At 41.7% G+C, this 19,304-nt stretch overlaps 1 protein-coding gene across 1 annotated transcript in view; it reads left to right on the forward strand.

Annotated features, from left to right (window-relative positions):
* The window catches only part of gfra3 (GDNF family receptor alpha 3), a 66,016-nt gene that overhangs the window by 16,482 nt on the left and 30,230 nt on the right, over nucleotides 1-19,304 (forward strand). The window contains exons 2-5 of the mRNA XM_084352262.1: nucleotides 11,548-11,844; nucleotides 15,712-15,783; nucleotides 17,162-17,516; nucleotides 18,751-18,860. Of these exons, the coding sequence (XP_084208388.1) occupies nucleotides 11,548-11,844; nucleotides 15,712-15,783; nucleotides 17,162-17,516; nucleotides 18,751-18,860 (834 nt within the window). The remainder of the gene's footprint in view (nucleotides 1-11,547; nucleotides 11,845-15,711; nucleotides 15,784-17,161; nucleotides 17,517-18,750; nucleotides 18,861-19,304) is intronic.

The following is a 19,304-nucleotide window of genomic DNA, read 5'->3' on the forward strand; positions in this document are numbered from 1 at the left end:
GGCCCGGATGGCTCCTATTGGATCAATTTTCCGATCCAATCCTCGCTCACTCTCCTGCTCCTGCTCACGTCTGGTCCCGACCCACTTCCGCATTTGAAACTACAAGCGACAAGAGGTTTGTTTTGCCCTGAGCAGTTCAGCTGCCTCTGCTCGCCCCACTGACAAAGAGTCAAAGAAAGAAAGTCTGTCACTGAAAAGACACAAAGCGGAGATGTGAAACAAAGAGGGCTCAAACCGAATAAACATCGGGTCATCGTTTGAACGGTGGCGAAAGGTCCGTGAAGATATGGACCCGGTGCTGATACAGCGGCGTTTCTGTTGAGCAGGTAACCTTCGTCTTTATTGTGGATGTTGTGACACAGATAACTTTCATGCCGATGCTGCTTATGACTGTGAAAGCTGCCGTTAGTTTGTTTCTGTTATTAGACGTGCCTGTCGCTGCAGTATTGTCAACAATTGTTTACTTGTTCGACGGAGACGTTAGCCTCTATGCTAGCATTGTAAGCTAACAACAAGTCTGAGTAGCACCGAACAGCAGCTGGGACACACACAGGTTTGTTTTTCAGCCACAATGTGGAAGCGATCGTTGTGATGAAAGCTGACGGCAGCATCTGTTAGTCTCTTGGCCCTCAGTAACTTTTAGAAGTGGCTAACTTAGCTGTTGTAACTTATTACGTAGCTGTAAAGTAACGTAGCTGTAGCATGCTAATGGCGTTACGCTAGCTTGGCTGTGGAGCTTAGCTGTGGACATTGTAATGACTTACAAGATTTACGTGAGTTTCAACGTGCATTGTAATAACTTTATCTGTGAATCCGACATCGTTACTCCGCATTCAAAGCTGGGCTGTATTTGGTTTCTGCAGGTTTGTTGCTCTTGGTGCTTGTTGCGGGAGGTATAAAGTTCGTTGAAAGGGGAAAAAAAAAAAAGCTTGTTGCGGGAGGTATAAAGTTCGTTGATGAGAAAAAAAAAAAAAAAGCTTGTAGCCGGAGGGGGGGTGTCGCGGGACTCCGAGGGGAGAGCGATACAAGCTCGGAGGGGAGGGGTTAAGGAGCACAGAGGGGAGGGGGGTGTGTGTGGGGGGATGCTTTTTTCAAACCTTTCTCAGATCGTAGACCAGAGCTTTAACTTCTTCTGAGTGATTCTGACTGATAACAGCTGGTGACTTTTCTGGGCCCATTTTAATAGGGCTTGTTTGATACAGTCATTAGACTCAGCCACAAACACTTCAATGGGAAAGTGTAAGGAGCTCAGCATTGATCTGAAAGAGCACATCATTGATTTGAACAACTCACGAAAGTCACTTGGAGCCGTTTCAAAGCAATTACAGGTCCCAAGATCAACTGTACAAACAACTGTTGGTCAGTATAAAGTGCATGGCACAGTTGTGTCACCACCACGATGAGGAAGAAAACACAAACTATCACCTGCTGCTGACAGAAAAGTGGTCAGGATGGTCAAGAGTCAACCAAAAGCCACCAAAAGGCAAGTCTGCAATGAATAAGAAGCTGCTTGAAGACAGGCGTCAGTGTCCACAGTCAAGTGTGTTTTACATCAACATGAGCTGAGAGGCTGCCGTGTTGAAAGAAGCCCTTGCTCCAGACGCAGCACCTTAAAGCTCGACTGAAGTTTGCTGCTGATCACATGGACAAAGAAAAAACCTTCTGGAGGAAAACTCTGTGGTCACATGAAACAAAAACTGAGATGTTTGGCCACAATGAGCAGCAATATGTTTGGAGGAGAAAAGGTGAGGCCTTTAACCCCAAAACACCATACCTACTGTCAAGCATGGTGCTGGGAGTATTATGCTGGGAGGCTGTTTTGCTGCTCTAAAGAACGTAAATGGAATAATGAAGGAGGATTATCTCCAAATCCTGCAGGAAAACCTAAAATCATCAGCCAGATGATTGGGTCTGGGGTGCAGTTCCAGGTGTTCCAACAGGAAAATGTTTTCCATGGTGCAAAAAAAGTGAGGACCCAAACGCAAGACACTCAGGAGGCAGGCAGGGTAAGGAACAAAAGGCAAGCTTTAAAAACAAAGCTGTGGTCTAAATCCAAAAAACAAACACAAAAGGCAACCAAAAACAGGAGGAGCAGGCACATGCAAATACAAGAATTAAAGTCCAAAAAATACAAAATATAAAAATACTAACACAAAAAGCGAAACAAAGTTCAAAACATGAGGAATAAAAGCCAGAAACAAACCATGGGGGAAGGGACACAAAGACACGGAACATGCTCAGGGGAACAAAAAGATGAACTGACAATAGCCCCATTCACACAGCCCTTTCAGTACAGGAATCATGTGTCAACACTCCGCCTCGCCGTCTGTGTGAAAGTTACAGATGCAGAGAGGGGGGACAGTTTTGCTCCGGCTCTGTTCCGCCTCTGGAGGTAGTATCAGAGCCGCAGCAGAGGCGAGACAGAGTCTGTGTGAATGGAAAAGCCGGAGGCGCTGATCAGGAGTGTGACGGTCTGATGGTGTTCAGTCTGACAACTAAACAGATCCTTCACTCATCAAATAAAAGAGAAATGTTCCACACTTCAACCCACAAAGCATCGATACAGGACCAAACAACAGTAATGTGCTAAGTGGTAGTGTCTTTGGCAACTATATGAGGAAGAAAAATACAGCATCCATACGTGGACATGTCTCTGTCATCCTGTCTGTCCTACCGACTCTTCAGCCTGAAAAACAGCGTCTGTCCCCGGCAGCAAAGCCAGGCAGCTGCTGCAGTTGAATGGAGGTGATTATGTGATGATATTTAGAGTAAAAAACTTTAACTCACATGTCTTTGTCTCCTTCCACTATTGTGTTGTAGTAGTTACTGTCTCTGGCAACTTGTATTAAAAAAAATCACTGTGATTGTCAGCCTCCTGACGAGACTTCAGTGAACTTTCCCCTAGAAAACAGCGTCCCTCCCCGCAAGTGAGAGAGTCAGACAGCGTCCGCTGTTTACTGATGGTAATTATGTAATTATGTAATTTAGAGCGAAAAGCGTAACTTTGTCACTTTCCAGGATGCATGGTGGGTCAGCATCTCAATCACAACACATTATAACAGCAGCCATATAATTATAAACAGTCAGATACATGTTAAGATTAACAGGTGGACACCGGGGAAACACGTTAAAAGTGTTAGGGTTAGGGCTAACACACAGATGTCAACATCATGACGTATACCACCAAGCCTCTTTTGGTTCTGCAGCGCCGGCGTGCTGCTTGAATTGACACACTGGTGCAGCTTTACGCCGACACTGCTTGGTTCAGTGTGAACAAACAAAGGCATAGAAAAGGCGAGCCTTCACTGCACTGATACTGCAGAGCCTCTGTGGAAAGGGCTAAAGACAGCAGGGAGCACACAGACTATACACACAAGGGCTGATTTACTAACAGGACACAAGTGAACACAGAAAAAGGGTGGGAAATCACACAAAGGGAGGACATGAAAAACAAAACATCACACGTGAGGGCAGAACTTCAAAATAAAACAGGAAATAACAGAACCACAAACTCAAACTATGACACAGTGATCCCAAACACACATCAAAAGTGGTAAAGGAATGGCGATTCTGTCGAGAGGAGTGGTAAAAGTTTCAGCCAGAGGACTAACAGAAGCTTGTGGATGGCTATCAAGAGCAGCTAACTGAGATAAAAATAGCCAAGAGACATTTAACCAAATAATAGAATTACTGTATGTAATATTTTTGATCCAGCAGGTTTGATCACATTTTCAGAAGACCTATAATAAATTCATTACTGAAACTGAGTGTTTTTGTGACAAAGTAGTTTGTGTTCCACTCATTCATCACGTTATACATGTTCTTTATGAGTGGATGTAAACTTTTGACCGTGACTGTATGAAGACCCGGCAGAATACTCAAAATACCGAAATACTCAAAATACTCGTGACTGGTAACAAACATGTCTTCCTGGAAGCAGCTTCTCAGACTCTTCTGTGTATTCACATGGTGCCTGTGTGCAGCAGATGACATATTGGATGTTCATTGTTTTCAGTGGGAAAACAAAGATAAACTCCAGCAGCACTGATGGAGAGTGCTGCATGCTGCCTGCAGTCACTGTGTGGCAACAAAACTTTAATCTTGCCTTCTGCTGTCTACTGGTGACAAACAGGTTTTGGGGATCCAACCAAAATGGTGGCACATACATTTATTTATCCACATGTACTCGCTGTTCTCCTCCAGTGAAGATAAATGAGTGAAGAGCTTCTTCCTCTGAACATTTGAGAGGAAAAAGACTTGCTGCCAAAGCGAGGGTTAGCTAAACAGTTTCACTTCCATGCTGGCCTTCTTTGTAGTCAGACTGGCCCTTCTAGCTTGGCAATGTACACAGTGTGGCTTGGACTTCCTGTGGGAACACCTCTTGAGAAACTCCTAAAGTGGTCTGCCACTACAATAACAAGGCAACAAAAACACTGGCTACCTTATTCATTTCAGTGGGACGTACTTGGGCTCAGTGCAGGGCCCCATCACAGAACAGAGTAGTAGGAAAAAAAGTTGGTTCCTGCTCTCGTTGGCACTGTGCCTGTGACTGTAGTATTAATATGCCTCTTACTTCACCAGCATTGAATGGAGAAGAAAACCATATAGTGTGAAACCATAGCTGATTGGTCCAGAAACCCTCATTCAGAATGACATTGACATTTGAAATGATGCAAATTAATGACTGCACACAACAGCATTTTATGTGGGTCACTGATATTTCTGCATTCAGTGACATTAGCAAACATCATTTCAAATCAACTAATGTCACCTGATCAATGAGTCTTTGTCAGCGTATGTTGTTTTTTTTGTCTGATTTAGTTATATATTGTTGATTTGGATGTGTTGTCAAGCTGTCTCTAAATAAGAAGCTTTGACAAACACTAACCAATGCTCAGGACGACCATAGAGATCTTTATTAACTGGTTTCCGTGCCAGATATAGATACAGCCAGACATAAACACCTGTAACTGATGCAGTGACAATTAGTGGCTATTTCACATTTTAACTTGCGCTGGGTGAGAACATATACTACATCTGCTACACGTACACTGTCAAATGTGAGATCTACATCATTAATGTAGTAATGTAGGTCACGCTATATTGTAGGCAACTCGACTTGTTTCCGTTTCTTTAAGACGTTTCCCCTCTCATCCAAGCGGCTAGAACTGAGGAAGCCTCTTGGATGAGAGGTGAAAAGTCTTCAAGAAACTGAAAAAAGTAGGTTGCCTACGATACGAATTACATCATTAATGATTTTCTTGATCCGGGCAACACCTTTACAGTGTTAGAGTTTGCTGCAGTGAATGTTCTGTAGAGGGAGTCCCTTACACGTCTTCGTTCTGTCGGCTGTCTATTCCAGCAGAGAGCTGAGTAAAGGCCAGCATACAGCACAGTGTTTTTGATGAGGTATTAGGCTGTCTGGAGCACTGACACACAGCCAACGTGGTCTGTTTATGCTGGATTCACGCAGCTGTGCAGTGTTGAATAAAGCAGTTTTGATCAGTATCACTATATAGAAAATGATCTATTGAGGAAAAAGATCCATGAATGAATGACATAAAGTTGGCTTTGCATGTCTTTTCTCCACTTGGTTAGATTTATCTGTCATCTCTGTGTTTGAGATGAATACTTTTGTGTATTTCTTTTATTGTGTCAGGAGTTGGTTAAACAAAAGCTGTTGAATTTGTTGCCTGTTGGCTAGCTGTTTCCCCCATTTCCAGACTTCATGCTAAGCTTAGCTAACTCTGTGCAAAAAAGTGAATATATATTTACCACACCGAAGTGAATGCATTGAACTCTTTTTTGTGAAATCATGTGACCTTTGCTGCATCTGAAATCGTGAAGCAGTGTATTGTTACCCCCGCCAAGGGAGGGATGTTTTCAGTGGAGTCCATTTGTTTGTTGGTTGGTTGGTTTGTACTTCACAGATTTCAATCAAGCTTGGATGGAGGATGGGTCTCTGCCCGGAATAGACTCCATTAACTCTGGTGTGGATCCAGATAAAGGGACGGAGCCAGGAACTTTTTCGTACTTTTTCTATTCAAGGTCTCCATGAAACAGACGGCGGAGTGATATTCGCTTCTACATAGGAAGGGACTTGATGAGGATATTGATTGTCATTTATAGTAGCCAATAGCTGTAGCGCTAAATGTGAATCACGCTACCACTATGCAACTACATGTCAAAGTATCTGACTCTGTCTGAGCGGGTCACAGGGTGCTCCCAGTGAATACATTAACATTAAGTGATGAGTTGGCTGGCCAAACAGCCTGAGTGGGACCGAACACAGCATCTGAGACCGACGGTTACCAATTTAAGGACAGAGAATACAGTATAGAGGTGGTTTTCTTGCTGGGTTTGTCTCCTGGCAACCTGAGACCTAATGTTAGTCAGGTAATAGGACCGCTAACGTTAGCTGCATGACTTAACGAGCAGGCGATAACTGTCTAACAGCAGCCCAACTCCGCAAACCACCTCAGTTCTGGATTCCCTGTCATCGAACTGGCTACAGTTGGTCTCAGAGTTCGTGTTTGGTCCCAACACCGGCCGTGTTCACTTGGAGCCTGGTACAGTTAGCCACTGTTAGCAGTTACTATAGCAACAAGTAAAGCATCTGTTGATCAGGAAACTCTAATCACTGAGGGTTCAGGCAGAGCAGCTGGAGGACATTAGAGGGAAAACCAGAAAACCTTCACACTCTCCATAAAATTTGATCCAGTTTCACCCAAATCAGTGAATAAAGTTCTAAATGAGTTTTTGTACAGTGATCTGTGAGGCCCGCCCACAGAAACACTGTAATCTGAGCTCTGTGCCGCTCGCTCAGGACTTAAAGGTGAAGACTGATGGATGGTGGATGACATGATATTATTGGTTGAAAGTGTATGTTAAAGCTTATGTAAGCACACGTGACATTTTGTTTGACCTGAAGAAGGTATGACTGGATTTCGATATAAAAATACAAAGAAATAGATTTCTTTCATTTTTTGCCGTATATTGTTAAGTAGGTGCACAATGTGACCGTGGATGTGATCTAAAATGGTTAAAAAGGCATCTTTCATTTCTGCTGGACTTTGACATTGTTTCTCTTTCTATCAACCTGTTATTCTTCCACAGCCCAGTGGAGATTATGGCTCCGTCTGCAGTGTTTTGTTGTCCTGTAGTTGGCTGCTACACATCTGCTGAACTTAAATTATGGTTCAGCAGTTATGGGTGGTCTCAAATTTAGAGTGGCACAGGACTTTATAGTTTGATATAAGATTCGACTTGATTGAATTAAAGGGGACTGTTGGGCCTTGGTGGAGGTATGCACTGTACTGAGTACCATTGTAGTTGTATTTTAAACTGGCCTGGTAACTACCTGGATGGCAGAATTAACCCTACTCATAAAAATAAGACATGCACACATGCAGCTTTGAGATTTAGTTGGTCAGAACTGAGGACAAGTACGTCAGAGAAACTCTCTGCACTGTTGTGTGTGTGCTGCTGGCAGACGGTATGCGTTCGAACTGAGTGTTTCATGACTCCATAGGGAGCTGCAAACATCGGAGGACATCGGATTTTAAAGGGACAAAGCAGTGTTTCCTGTGCAGCAGAGATGCAAACAGATTTGTTTGTGGAAGTTTGATGATGAGACGCTGGCATGAGACAGGACAGTCTCTGGTCAGGATCAAGCTGCTCCAGCTGACGGTTAGTCTGATGTGTGGACAAAGTGAGTTGTGGCAGAGTGTCGGGATGCGGCAGTCCACAAAGGCTGTTTGTTCAACCAACAATGTTTTATGTATGTGGTTAGTCTTTCATCAGCACACTCAGTATTCAATTTACATACTGTCTACTGATCCGGCACTGAATGTTAAGCTGTTTATGCTCTCTCAGCCACTTTATTCTGACACAGAGATGTGTGTGTGGAAAACTATGTGTGTGTGTGTGTCTTAGACAGATTGCTTTGCCCCCTCCGCCCCCTCCCCTGTGGTTGTGCAGTATTGTGTTCTGGTCGTAATGATGGGTTCTGTGCCTCCCAGTCTCCCTCCCAGCAGGACACACACATAAACGGGTCCTTCTCTGGGCAGCCATCCTGTATGTGTTGTTTTTTGTGATTGTGTGTGTGTGTGTGTGTGTGTGTGTGTGTGCATATGTGTGCATCTTTGTGTGATTCTAAGAACATCATTTTCGGTGGTGCATGCTGATTGTGCCTCATACTGTGCGCGTGTCCAACCTATCAAGGTTCACATTGGCACGCTCGCTCTCTGTCTCTGTCTCTATCTCTCTCACTCCCTCCTTCGCGCCCACCTCTCCCTTTTTCCATCTATCTTTCCGTTCCCCTATTTCTCCTCCCCATATGACATTCCTGCTGTCCTCAGACAACTTCTCTACACTTCCCTTGTGCATATCAGCTATTCGATTTTACCAGGGGAGCCTCTCCATTTTGCTATTGCAAATCGAAGCAGCCACACTTCAGAAAACAACAGTTCCTCTTTGAAAAACTTTGGGTTGCACACAACCCAAATGGTGTCTGTCATAAATAAAAATGTCATTTTAATGTCTGCCAATGTCTATCTACAAAAGAAAAGGAAACAGAGAGAGGTCTCTGTTGAGAGGAGAGAGAAAATAGGATGTTCCCCATTGAAAGTTAGATTGGAGTGGAATCACTTGTGTGCTTTGTCCGTGACTATTGTCATGATGCCTCGTCCACAGTGTCGTTGGCCTGTTAGGGTGCTTTCACACCTTGAAACAATTTAAACAAACTGTTAAGTTTGCTCGTTTGGTGCAGTTTCTTTTAAATCAAAACTGTGGACCAAACTACTTTGAAGCTACATCACATTTAATTAATACAATCTATTTCTAAGCATGGGAACTGTTGAGAAAGCCATTTCTGATTTATGTTAGGGACCTATTCTTCATGATCATATTACAGTACAGGATGCCCTATTTACATTCACTAGCTGGCACTGTATTCGACTGGTTTTATCATTACCTCAGAAATAGGACTTTTATTGTTGCTATTGGTAATTGCAGATCTTCTTCAGAATCTTTGTTTTGTGGTGTAACTCAGGGGTCAGTCTTTGGCCTCCTGCTTATCTCCATTTAATATGTTTCCACTAGGACACTTAATCTGCAGATACATTAGTTTTCAATATTGTGTATCCAATGACACACAGTTTTATTTCTCTTTCCACCCCACCAGTAACAACCAATTAACCTCTCTCAGGGCATGCTTAAATGAGGTCCCAATATGGCTGTATAATAATTTCCTTCAATTTAATACAGACAAATCTGAAGTCATTGTCATAGGTCCAGACACTAAAAGCAATCACATCTCACCATAAGGTGGTTCATTCTCTCTCAGTATCACCTCTAGCTGCAGAAATCCAGGTGTAACTTATGATAACAATCCCAGATTCAATCAGCATGTTAAGATAGTTCTCCCGTTATGCAGAATCTCTAAGATCCATCTCCCAAGAGCCTGAAAACTATTAATCATGCATTCATCACATCCCGTTTGGACTTCTGTGAGTCCCTCTACTCATGGTTAAGCTAACAAAACCTATCCAAACTAAAGTTAATTCAAAACACTGCTGCCACACTCCTCACAAATTCAAACAAAAAGTGCATATACTGTATTATTAGCTTCATTACACTGAATACCTGAAAGTTTTATGATAGAGTTCTTGATTTTAATCATCACTTTCAAGGCCCAGATGGGACTGGCCCCTGAGAACATCAATGAATGTTTAATCCTTATGAGTCTAGATCTTCAAGATATCAGAAAAATGCATAAACTATGTGTTTTTTGTTTTTTTTTTGCACAGGAATGTACAGCATTACCTGCTGTCAGTCACGAGAGTTTGATTTACAGCCGGTAGGTCCATGTAGTGCGGGCAGTGCAGGATGACAGTCGAATGAATGAGCTATCTGTCATGTTCACACTTCTTGGTTCATATGGAGTAAGACAGTGTGAACACAAATTGGATCAGAATTAAAAGTAATTTTCTTCATTCTGACTATGTGATGAGTTATTGTTAAGGAGCTCAGCAAGGCTATTACACAATAAAACCTAAACTGCTGTGTAGTATCACAGTGTTAGAGTTGGGATAAATCATTCATTCCCATGAATTGTGGCGAAAATAACCATAATTTGATTTGTTGTTTTGTAAATACTTTAAGACATAATACATATTGTACAATGTCATTTGATGTAACTACACACACACACACAGGCCGAAAAGTTTACTGAAGAAGTCTTGTTGCCATCCCAAAAAATGTCATCCCTCCCCACTCAAGTTCAAGTTTCTTGCTCTTGGTTTTTGAGAGGTGTGTCCCAGCTGATTGATCCCAGGGACAATCCATGTCGCACATCTGAAATCCTTCATTGGTGACCTATACTTTACTTTGCCAGGTGAGAGTTAAGAGTAGAAATGCAAATATAAGTTGCATAAATAAAATGAAGCTGGCCTTAACATGATGCAAAACACATAACATGAAACACAACCCCCCAACTCCCCTTCCGAAGTCTCCTGCATGATTCTCCTGCACCTCTGTACAGGTGGGAGCTATCTTATCTGATATATCCTCATCAAATTTACACCCTTGTAACTCTCATCAACAAAAGATTATTATCCTTCTCCCGGTAGTTGAGTAAGGTGATGATGATGATGACATTTATTTTGACCCAGCATCTCCGGTAAAATTTTCTCCAGGAAACTCTCCATTTCCAGGGTCCCATAGCTCTCTGGGAAGCCATGGAAGTGGAGATTGAAGTGGCTGCTCCTGTTCTCTGTGTCACCAATTGTAATTTTCATTTCCTTTTTTTGTGATGCCTTCTTGATTTTTCAACATTTCCATCAGGATGGTGTTGGCGTCCTCCTCATTGCAGACTCTCTGCTTCTCAGGAAGGCTTGTAAAGGTAGATGGTAAAATGAATGCAGCAAAATATAGGGAAATCCTGGAGGACAACCTGATTCAGTCTGCAAGATAACTCGACTTGGAAGAAGATTTATTTTCCAGCAAGACAATGACCTGAAGCACACAGCAAAAGCTACACAGAAATGGTTTAAAGACAACAAGGGGAATGTTCTGGAGTGGCCGAGTCAAAGCCCAATATCAGTCCAATAGAGAATTTGTGGATGAACTAGAAATGGTCCGACCTTCAAAGTTATGTCCACCAAATGTGCTTGTTTTTGTCACTGACAGGCTGAAGTTGTAATTCTAAGAGTCTGACAACATTACTGAAAAGTTTCCTACAGAGAGAGACGTTTTTGTTCAATGAGAAGATCTGTTTTGATACCAGAAAAACAATAGGTGAGTTGTTGTTGAGGTGAGGAAGACGACGGTGGAAACGTGAGTCAGATTTGGTGGGGATGATTTGGTTTGAGGTGTCTAGATGTGTTTCCTGGTTGATGAAGGTTTGGGTTCCTTATGGTATTAGACTTTCTGCTTTTGTACCTGGTTACTATATTCACTAAAACCAGTATGTTAAGAGCTCATACAACAGTAATGTGATATAACTGACCTTTACACCGCATCTTTCCCTCTTTTGTCCTCTCTTAGGTGTGTTGCCATCCTCAGCATCCATCTTCTCCTTCCCTCCCTCCCCCACTGACTGTGTTGAAGCTCATCGGGTGTGCTCCGCTGACCCCCGGTGTGAGGCACTGTACCGAGGCTTGGAGCTGTGTGCGGCGGATGCAGAGATGTCCCCACTTGGGGATCAGGCGGCCGCTGAGTGTCTGGAGAGACAGGATGCTTTGCTGACCAAACACCCCTCTCTGTCATCCTGTAAGTGTCAGCGCGGTTTCCGCAAGGAGGAGCAGTGTCTGCGCATATATTGGAGGGTTCGCCTGCTGCCAGGTCAGTCAGGCCTCTGTCGGGGCTGGGGTGTGAGAAGCATGCATGCAAGTATGATGGTGCATTTAACTGGGTCTCGTTCTCTCTATTCATTACCTATAGTAGCTTACTCAGTGCAGGATTGTGGGGGGCTAAAGCTAATGTCAGTATGGATTTGGTGAGATGCAAGGTACGTTCGGGACAGGTTGCCAGTTTATATTCATATACTGAAGGGTTCAAATGGCTGTATCTAGTGACGAATCCATAGAGAAGTACCTGCTCTGCCAGTTAGTTTCTTTCAACTCACTGTTTTGCTGTGATGGCTCATGACTTTACTGTTGGTGGTTCAGTAGTATGTGACAGGCTTTTGTCTGTTGTACGTAGGGCTGGATCAGAATATTTGACTATTCAGATGTTTGTTCATTGGATCGTTTTTTTTTATATCAGATTGGGATATTCATTTTTGTTTGTTTCTTTAACATAGGAGAAGTGCACAATATGTTATTATGTCACTAAAAATGCACACCGATGGCTACAGGTTTTCTCATACATTCATTTATTTTTGGCAGCCCACTACAATATCAAAATTGGAAGTTACATATTATTTTCTATTCTCTGTCTCTGTCTCTCTCTCTATATATATGTTTATACATCATACACACACACACACACACACACACACACACATATGTATATATATATATATATATATATATGCCAAATATACTTTTATACTTTAATATAATATATATACATATATATATTATATTAATGTATAAAAGTATATTTGGCATATTTGCAACTCATAACATGTTGAACAGCAGCCAACAGCTGTGCAATTACATCAACTATACTGATGTTTAAAGTGATGACAGAGATGGTCAGGAGCAACCAAAGGTTGTTATATGCAGCTATCGGTCGGGCAAGTGCACAATAATTCAACAAAGTTTTAACCTCCCAAATTCTGTAGTAAAACCAATGGAGGCTGTCAATGGCTGAAGTCATTTTGGTGAACGTTTCTGAATGTTTTTGTTATTTGGTGTGACACTATGTAGATGGTCCCTGCACACAGGAGTTTTGTGTTTGGCAACTTCATAAAACTCACAACACTGCTGACGACAGTCTACAGAGTATATTTGAAATGCTGAATCGAGCAATAACCATAACTAGAGATAAGGTAACATAGTCTTTTATTTCAAACAGTTTAAAATAACGTAAAATAACGGTTTAAGCTACCGAAGACATTTTGTGTGCCATCATTTGAAAAGAATCATTTGATGGCTGTAGAACACCCCTTGTTCACTTATATAAAAATATGCACAGGTGTACTGAGGAGCTTCAGTGTTTGGTGCCATTTACAGATGAAGACAGACATCCTGTAAAACATTCTGGAGGTGATGAGAAAACCAGACAGTGTGATGTCTACGTCAAAAACATGAGACTTTCTAGAAACTACTGTATGTTTACTCAAAAACCTTTATCATTGTACCATCTTACTACTTTTATACAAATCTGGTAAATTTCTACTTTAACCATAAAATTGATCAGAATCCCAAACTTGCCTCATGTGGAAGTCAGGTCCAGTTAAAAAGACCTGTTTCTGCTCACACACACACATGCAGGGTAACAGAAGCATATCCGGAGTGCTGGTGTGAAACGTGCATCAGTAAGTGAGCTAACACTAGCCAGCGGACACCTCCTCCCCTGTGGCCTATTAGTCAGCGGAGCATTAGTGTAATTACACACTCTTCAGTTCCTAACGCTGCTAGGCTGCTCTAGCGTGTCATTACCATAAATATATAGCCTCGAATAGGATTTACATACATAAACACTTTACATGCCATTACATTCTTGATTGAGTTTGTACTTTGGAGTGTGTTTAGATAATTTGCAGGAACAAACGCCTCATCCACTAGTCAATCAAGGCCCGGCTAATGGCTTTCATAACTGAACAAAAGCTGTCTTCAATAACATGAGCTCATGGTGACTTTGGGTTTGCCCTCCTGTCTCGCTTATCTTATCCTCATGTTGGCCACGTTAATGAGATTTAAATGAAAGAGGGACTGTAACACAGGCTAACACACTCATCCATGTTCTGACGCTGGTGATTGATGTCAATCTTCTCATTTCCTCCTTCTGAAGAAAGGAAACACGTGAATTTCCAAAAGTGTTGAACTACGTCTTGAAATGTAAAAACAAACGTTCGTCATTGGTGAGGTGAAAATCTTCAGGTCTGCAGTTATTACAGACCTTTGTGTTAGCACTGAGAAATGTATAAAACATTTCCATTAACATAACACATACCGCAAAGGCACGACAGTGAAAACACATGCTGCTGTGCTATTATAAAACTTACCACCATCTCTGAAGTTACATTTAATTGATAAGCATAAAATGTGTTAATTTCATAGCCCACCTGTACAATTCAGTTGGTTCTCATCAGATGTGAGACGCTGAGGGTGACAGATCGCAGAGACTGGCTGATAGAGGACACAGACGTGTTTTCACGTCTTCTTATCTACATCAGCTTTGAGCATTTTGCTTCATTTTACCCATGTACACAGCTTCATATGTCTGTGAAATGACAGAGACAACCACCAATCAATGTGTGCACTTGTCCAATCTGGGCGAGCTGAACCACTTGGGCTGTTTTTTACTGCATTGATGGCATTGATGGGTTCTGACTTCAGGGGTGGTCAGGTGGTTGGAAAGGTCATACACAGAGCTTTTCCTCTGGAGAAATTTGTGACCATGAGTCAGGATTTGTTTGTTTTGAAATTATGCAACGTAAGTATGTTAACATACGGAAACAACGTAACTTAACACTTATGCAGCCTCAGCTGGACTTTGTGACCCCCCTCCCCTTTATTTGACGTGGACATGTGTCAAATTATTTCAACCACAGAAGGTCTTTCTCAGGTAAAGTTAAGAAGTAAACACACACCTATATTAACAAACACCTGTATGTACTTTACCCATGCTCTCTCTCTGCTTCTCTGCTCTGTAGAGAATATGCACTGAGTCTATTTTTGATGTAAGCTGCAGACTGCAGACACGTCAATCAGCACAGAGCACATTGAAACCAGGCAGGAAGTCAGACAGCGGAACGGCATAGTGCATCCGGTCAATTTTCTATATATACAAGCACAAAATTCTCTCTCTCTCTCTCTCTCTCTCTCTATATATATATATATATATGTATATATATATATATATATATATATATGTATATATATATATATATATATATATATATACAGTATATATATATAAGCAATGCAGTCCAGTGTTCTTGTGTGTGGTCAAAAGTTGAAATCCGATTCTGAACTAATAAAAACCTGCACAGTGGAGTTCTATGTATCGACTTAGTTAATAGAGGGTGCCAGACAGGGGAGGTGGAGGTATGCACTCTGCACTAAGGAAGACACATGGAGGCTAACATCCTTAATCAACAAAGGGCTGTTTTACCTCAGGGACCTCTGTGCACTGCTGGGAACGCGAGGGGACGCCTTTGTTCTTCTAATTAGTTTTTGTGAAGCAAATGTCAATTCAGTAGAGTGAGCTGTCAGAAAATCCACCGCTCAACTTAATTTAGAGATAGAATAACATATTTCACTGAGTGGTTCACATTGCACACAGTGCAGCTTGACAGTGAGTCAAGTACTGATTTATGACTGCATGATTGTTTTGGGAGATCGGAACATACTGTACATGTTTACAACGCAGATGACTCATGTTTACAGCCATGTTCTTCTGATCATTGGCGGATTTTCCACCACTGTCTTATCACTTTTTACTGTCACCATCTATGGTTACTTCATTTAATTTGGTTCTTCCACTTTACTGTGGGTCACTCATTTGTTGGTCAATGTTTGTGTTCCTTTTGTCCAGGGGAGGATGAGCTGGAAATATCTCCCTATGATGACACACTAATGGATACTCGCATGGCCTCCTTAGTGGCAGGTAAAACACACTCTGACACACACACACACACACAATCATTTGTTATGATTAGGTACTTAACAGGGCCGTAGCTACCATTGAGGCCACTGAGGTCATGTCCTCTGTATTTTTCTCTGGGTCTTTGATATCTATCTATCTATCTATCTATCTATCTATCTCTGTTCTTTCTCTGTTATTTTTAGCACATGAATAAGTTTAAATAAGTTTGATACATTTAAGTCAAAATTGCCCATATTTGTGCATAGATGCATAGATTTATACTATAGTCGTCAAACTTTTCTCGATGTATGGGCGGGGAGGGCCTGGATCCAAACCCTGGACATCTTGCTCTGAGGGAACAGTGCCACGGTGCTGCTCTGTAGTGACCAGCTCTTTTCATTTGCATACTTTTCTTTCTGTCTCAGCACCTATTTACCTATTTTCATATTGCTGGTGCTGGATAACCTGGGCTAGATTAGCAAGGTCTACTAGACATGCTGTTTCATTTCGTTCTAGAGTTTATAATTTATTATCTTGCTTGTTTTTTGAGTTGTTGGGCCAGAGAAGATTTGAATTCTTTGAAATGACTTCCAATATAAAATCAATAATTACCTCAACATGACTATATTATAATATTCTGCTATTTTCGAACAAGCAGTCGATAAATAGCTAAGTTATTTAAAAAAATTCAAGGAAACTTCCAACTGGTTTCTGCAGAACTTCTGCTGTTCATGACATTTTAATTTACAACACACACCTATGTGTTTATAGTTGCATGTAAAAAGAAATTACATTTAGTAAAGACATATTCCAAAATTGGACTGATCTGCTGAGATGAGACGGAAACTAGTCGCCAAATAAGCTGCAATAAATCACTTCAATTAAGTGTCCTGCTGAGGGGAAGTTAGAGTCTTGTTGTGAATTCAAATGTCATGATCAGCAGAAACCAGTTCAAAGTTTCCTGGAAATGCATTAAAGAAACTAGCAGCTATTTATGAACTGCTTGTTGGAAAATAGCAGAATATTATGATTAAATCATGTTAGGTTAATTATTTATGCATTTTGAGGTCATTATTGTGGTCATTTCAAATAGGTGACGTGGTTAATACCAACTTCTTATCATAAAATGTACAGACCTGTAAAAACAAGTGTTACCTAAACTCACAGTTTGTGAACTTTGACCCCTGACTGTATGGAAATACATTTTCTGCCTTTCCCTTTTTTGCACTCGCTGTGTACGCATAAAACCTATCATCCTCTCCTCCTGCTGCAATTCACAGATTAATACCAGAAGAGATGTAGTTTTTTGAGCAAATATAATACGAAGATTGGCTTCCATTTGTCCATTTCTCTGCACACTCACAGGTGTTTGGCTAATTCAACTTTTATCGTTCCTCAGCCTCGTCTTTCATGCAGCTGGATGGTGAGAACCAGTGCCTGAAGGCAGCACAGGACTGCGGCCTGTACGAGAAGTGTGGTTCTCTGCGATCAGAGTATGTGCTGGCCTGCACCAAACGGGTGCCCGGGACCGACAGATGCAACCAGCACAAGTGCCACCGGGCCCTGCGGCGCTTCCTGGAGCGAGTGCCTGAAGAGTACAGCCTGGGTGTCCTGTTCTGCCCCTGCACCAACACACTGTGTGGTGAGCGGAGGAGGAAAACCATTGTACCCTCCTGCTCCTACCAGGACATGGAGGGTCTGCAACCTAACTGTCTCCATCAACAGAGCTTCTGCCGCCGAGATGACCTCTGCAAGTAAGACATGAAGGGTAGTTATAACTCTGGAATATAGAGGTGCACAAAATAAACTATACACTATACACACTATAGGTATAAAAATACCTAACCCCCGACCTAACTAACATTAGGGCGGGGATAGAGATTGGGATAATAGCCTTTATCTAGCCTTTTTATTCTGCTTACATGTCAAGTGCAGTACATCACATACAGAACATTTCCGGACCTTTGCCCTTCAAAATAAGAGTCTCAGATATACCAGTGTAAACTGTGTAAAAGCATATAAGAGGAACTTAAATATGTCCAGACCATTACAGTACAGGTCACCATATAAAATAGCTTACATGAGTATTATTTACATTAAAGACAAAAATAACACAGGTAAGAACAACATGTTCTGCTAGCAGACCTGATGCTGCTGACTGGGGGCCACTGAACACTTGGACAGTTCCCCAAAAAAGCAGGGTCTGGCAGGGGCTGTTTTCTCTCTCTCACACACCTGTTAGACTATTATTTATTTATCTCCACCCCTGATGTTGCTTATTTTATAGACCCCCACAAAGCTCAGGTTATAACTGTGACAGATTGTAATTATGACTCAATGCCAGAATCACATCCGCATGTGTGTCGAAGGTCAGCGTAAAAAAAGGTCAAAGTTAAATTTAGCTGAACTGTGGCTGCAAGAAAATCAACATAAGGAGCAGCATAATGGCTCAGGAAGCTTCCCCAAAAAGCCACACTCTTCATTGGAAATAATGGCCTTCTCCATGTCTAACTTGTGCTTCTGATATGAAAGCTCTGTAACCAGAAACATGCTATCGAGAGAGGAACATGCTAGCCAGCCACAGTAGCTGAGAATATTAAACTAAGTCTCCTGTCTTATGACTGAAGAGTCGGCTCATATGAAATGAGATGCTGTGACATAGTTTCCTCAGAGAGCTGCACTGTGAGGACTGGTTTGCTTTCGGTCCACATGGCCAATTAATGTGCCAAAGCTGAACGAAGAGAATGGATTTTTGCATTGCGATAAATATTGCGTTGTAATGACTATATTTCGCCAGAATGCTGCTAATTTAAAAGGCGGTTGAGAAGGCTGAAGTGGGTCCAGAGCAAAAGATCAAGAAGAAAGTCATAATTAAAGTACTAAAAAGCACCAAAACATTGGTATTGGACTTAAACTCCAACGTTCACATCCATTTTTCCTGCCCACTTCTTGTGTTTGATGTTGTGTTGTTATTTGTGTTGTTGCCAGGTCCAGACTGGCTGATTTCCTTAATAACTGCCAGCCATCTCCTCTGACGGCCAGCGGCTGTCTGAAAGACTCAGCAGGCCTGTGCCTCCGAGCCTACGCTGGACTCATCGGTACGGGATGCAGGGGGGAGGGGGATGGGTAAAGATGAGTAGTTGAATTACATAAAAAAGAAGGCAGTATTAAACCTTCACCCCTTCCAGGATAGGATGTTTTTGCATGTTATCAAGTTTGTGTCTAGGATATTTTAAAAATCTGAATACAGATTTCCCTGAAATTTGGCCCATAGAGAGGCCTTAAAAGAACTTATAGATTATAAACTAGTGATTTAGATTTCTGGTCAACATTTTAAAAACTAGGCACCATAAAAAAAAGTGTATCTACCAGGTAGCCAAATTCATTCCAACTGTTTTTGAATTATAGAGAGAAAGAATTAAAAAACGTATTTAAAGCTTATGGAATTTGATTAAGTGGAAAATTGCCTAGCAAGCACAAACAAATCTAAACAAAACAAACAAACAAAAACAAATTGGTTACTAACGTGAAAGTTAAGATTT

The sequence above is a fragment of the Pagrus pagrus genome (genome assembly GCF_965226575.1).
Source record: "Pagrus pagrus genome assembly, chromosome: 5".
Taxonomy (NCBI): Eukaryota; Metazoa; Chordata; class Actinopteri; order Spariformes; family Sparidae; genus Pagrus; species Pagrus pagrus.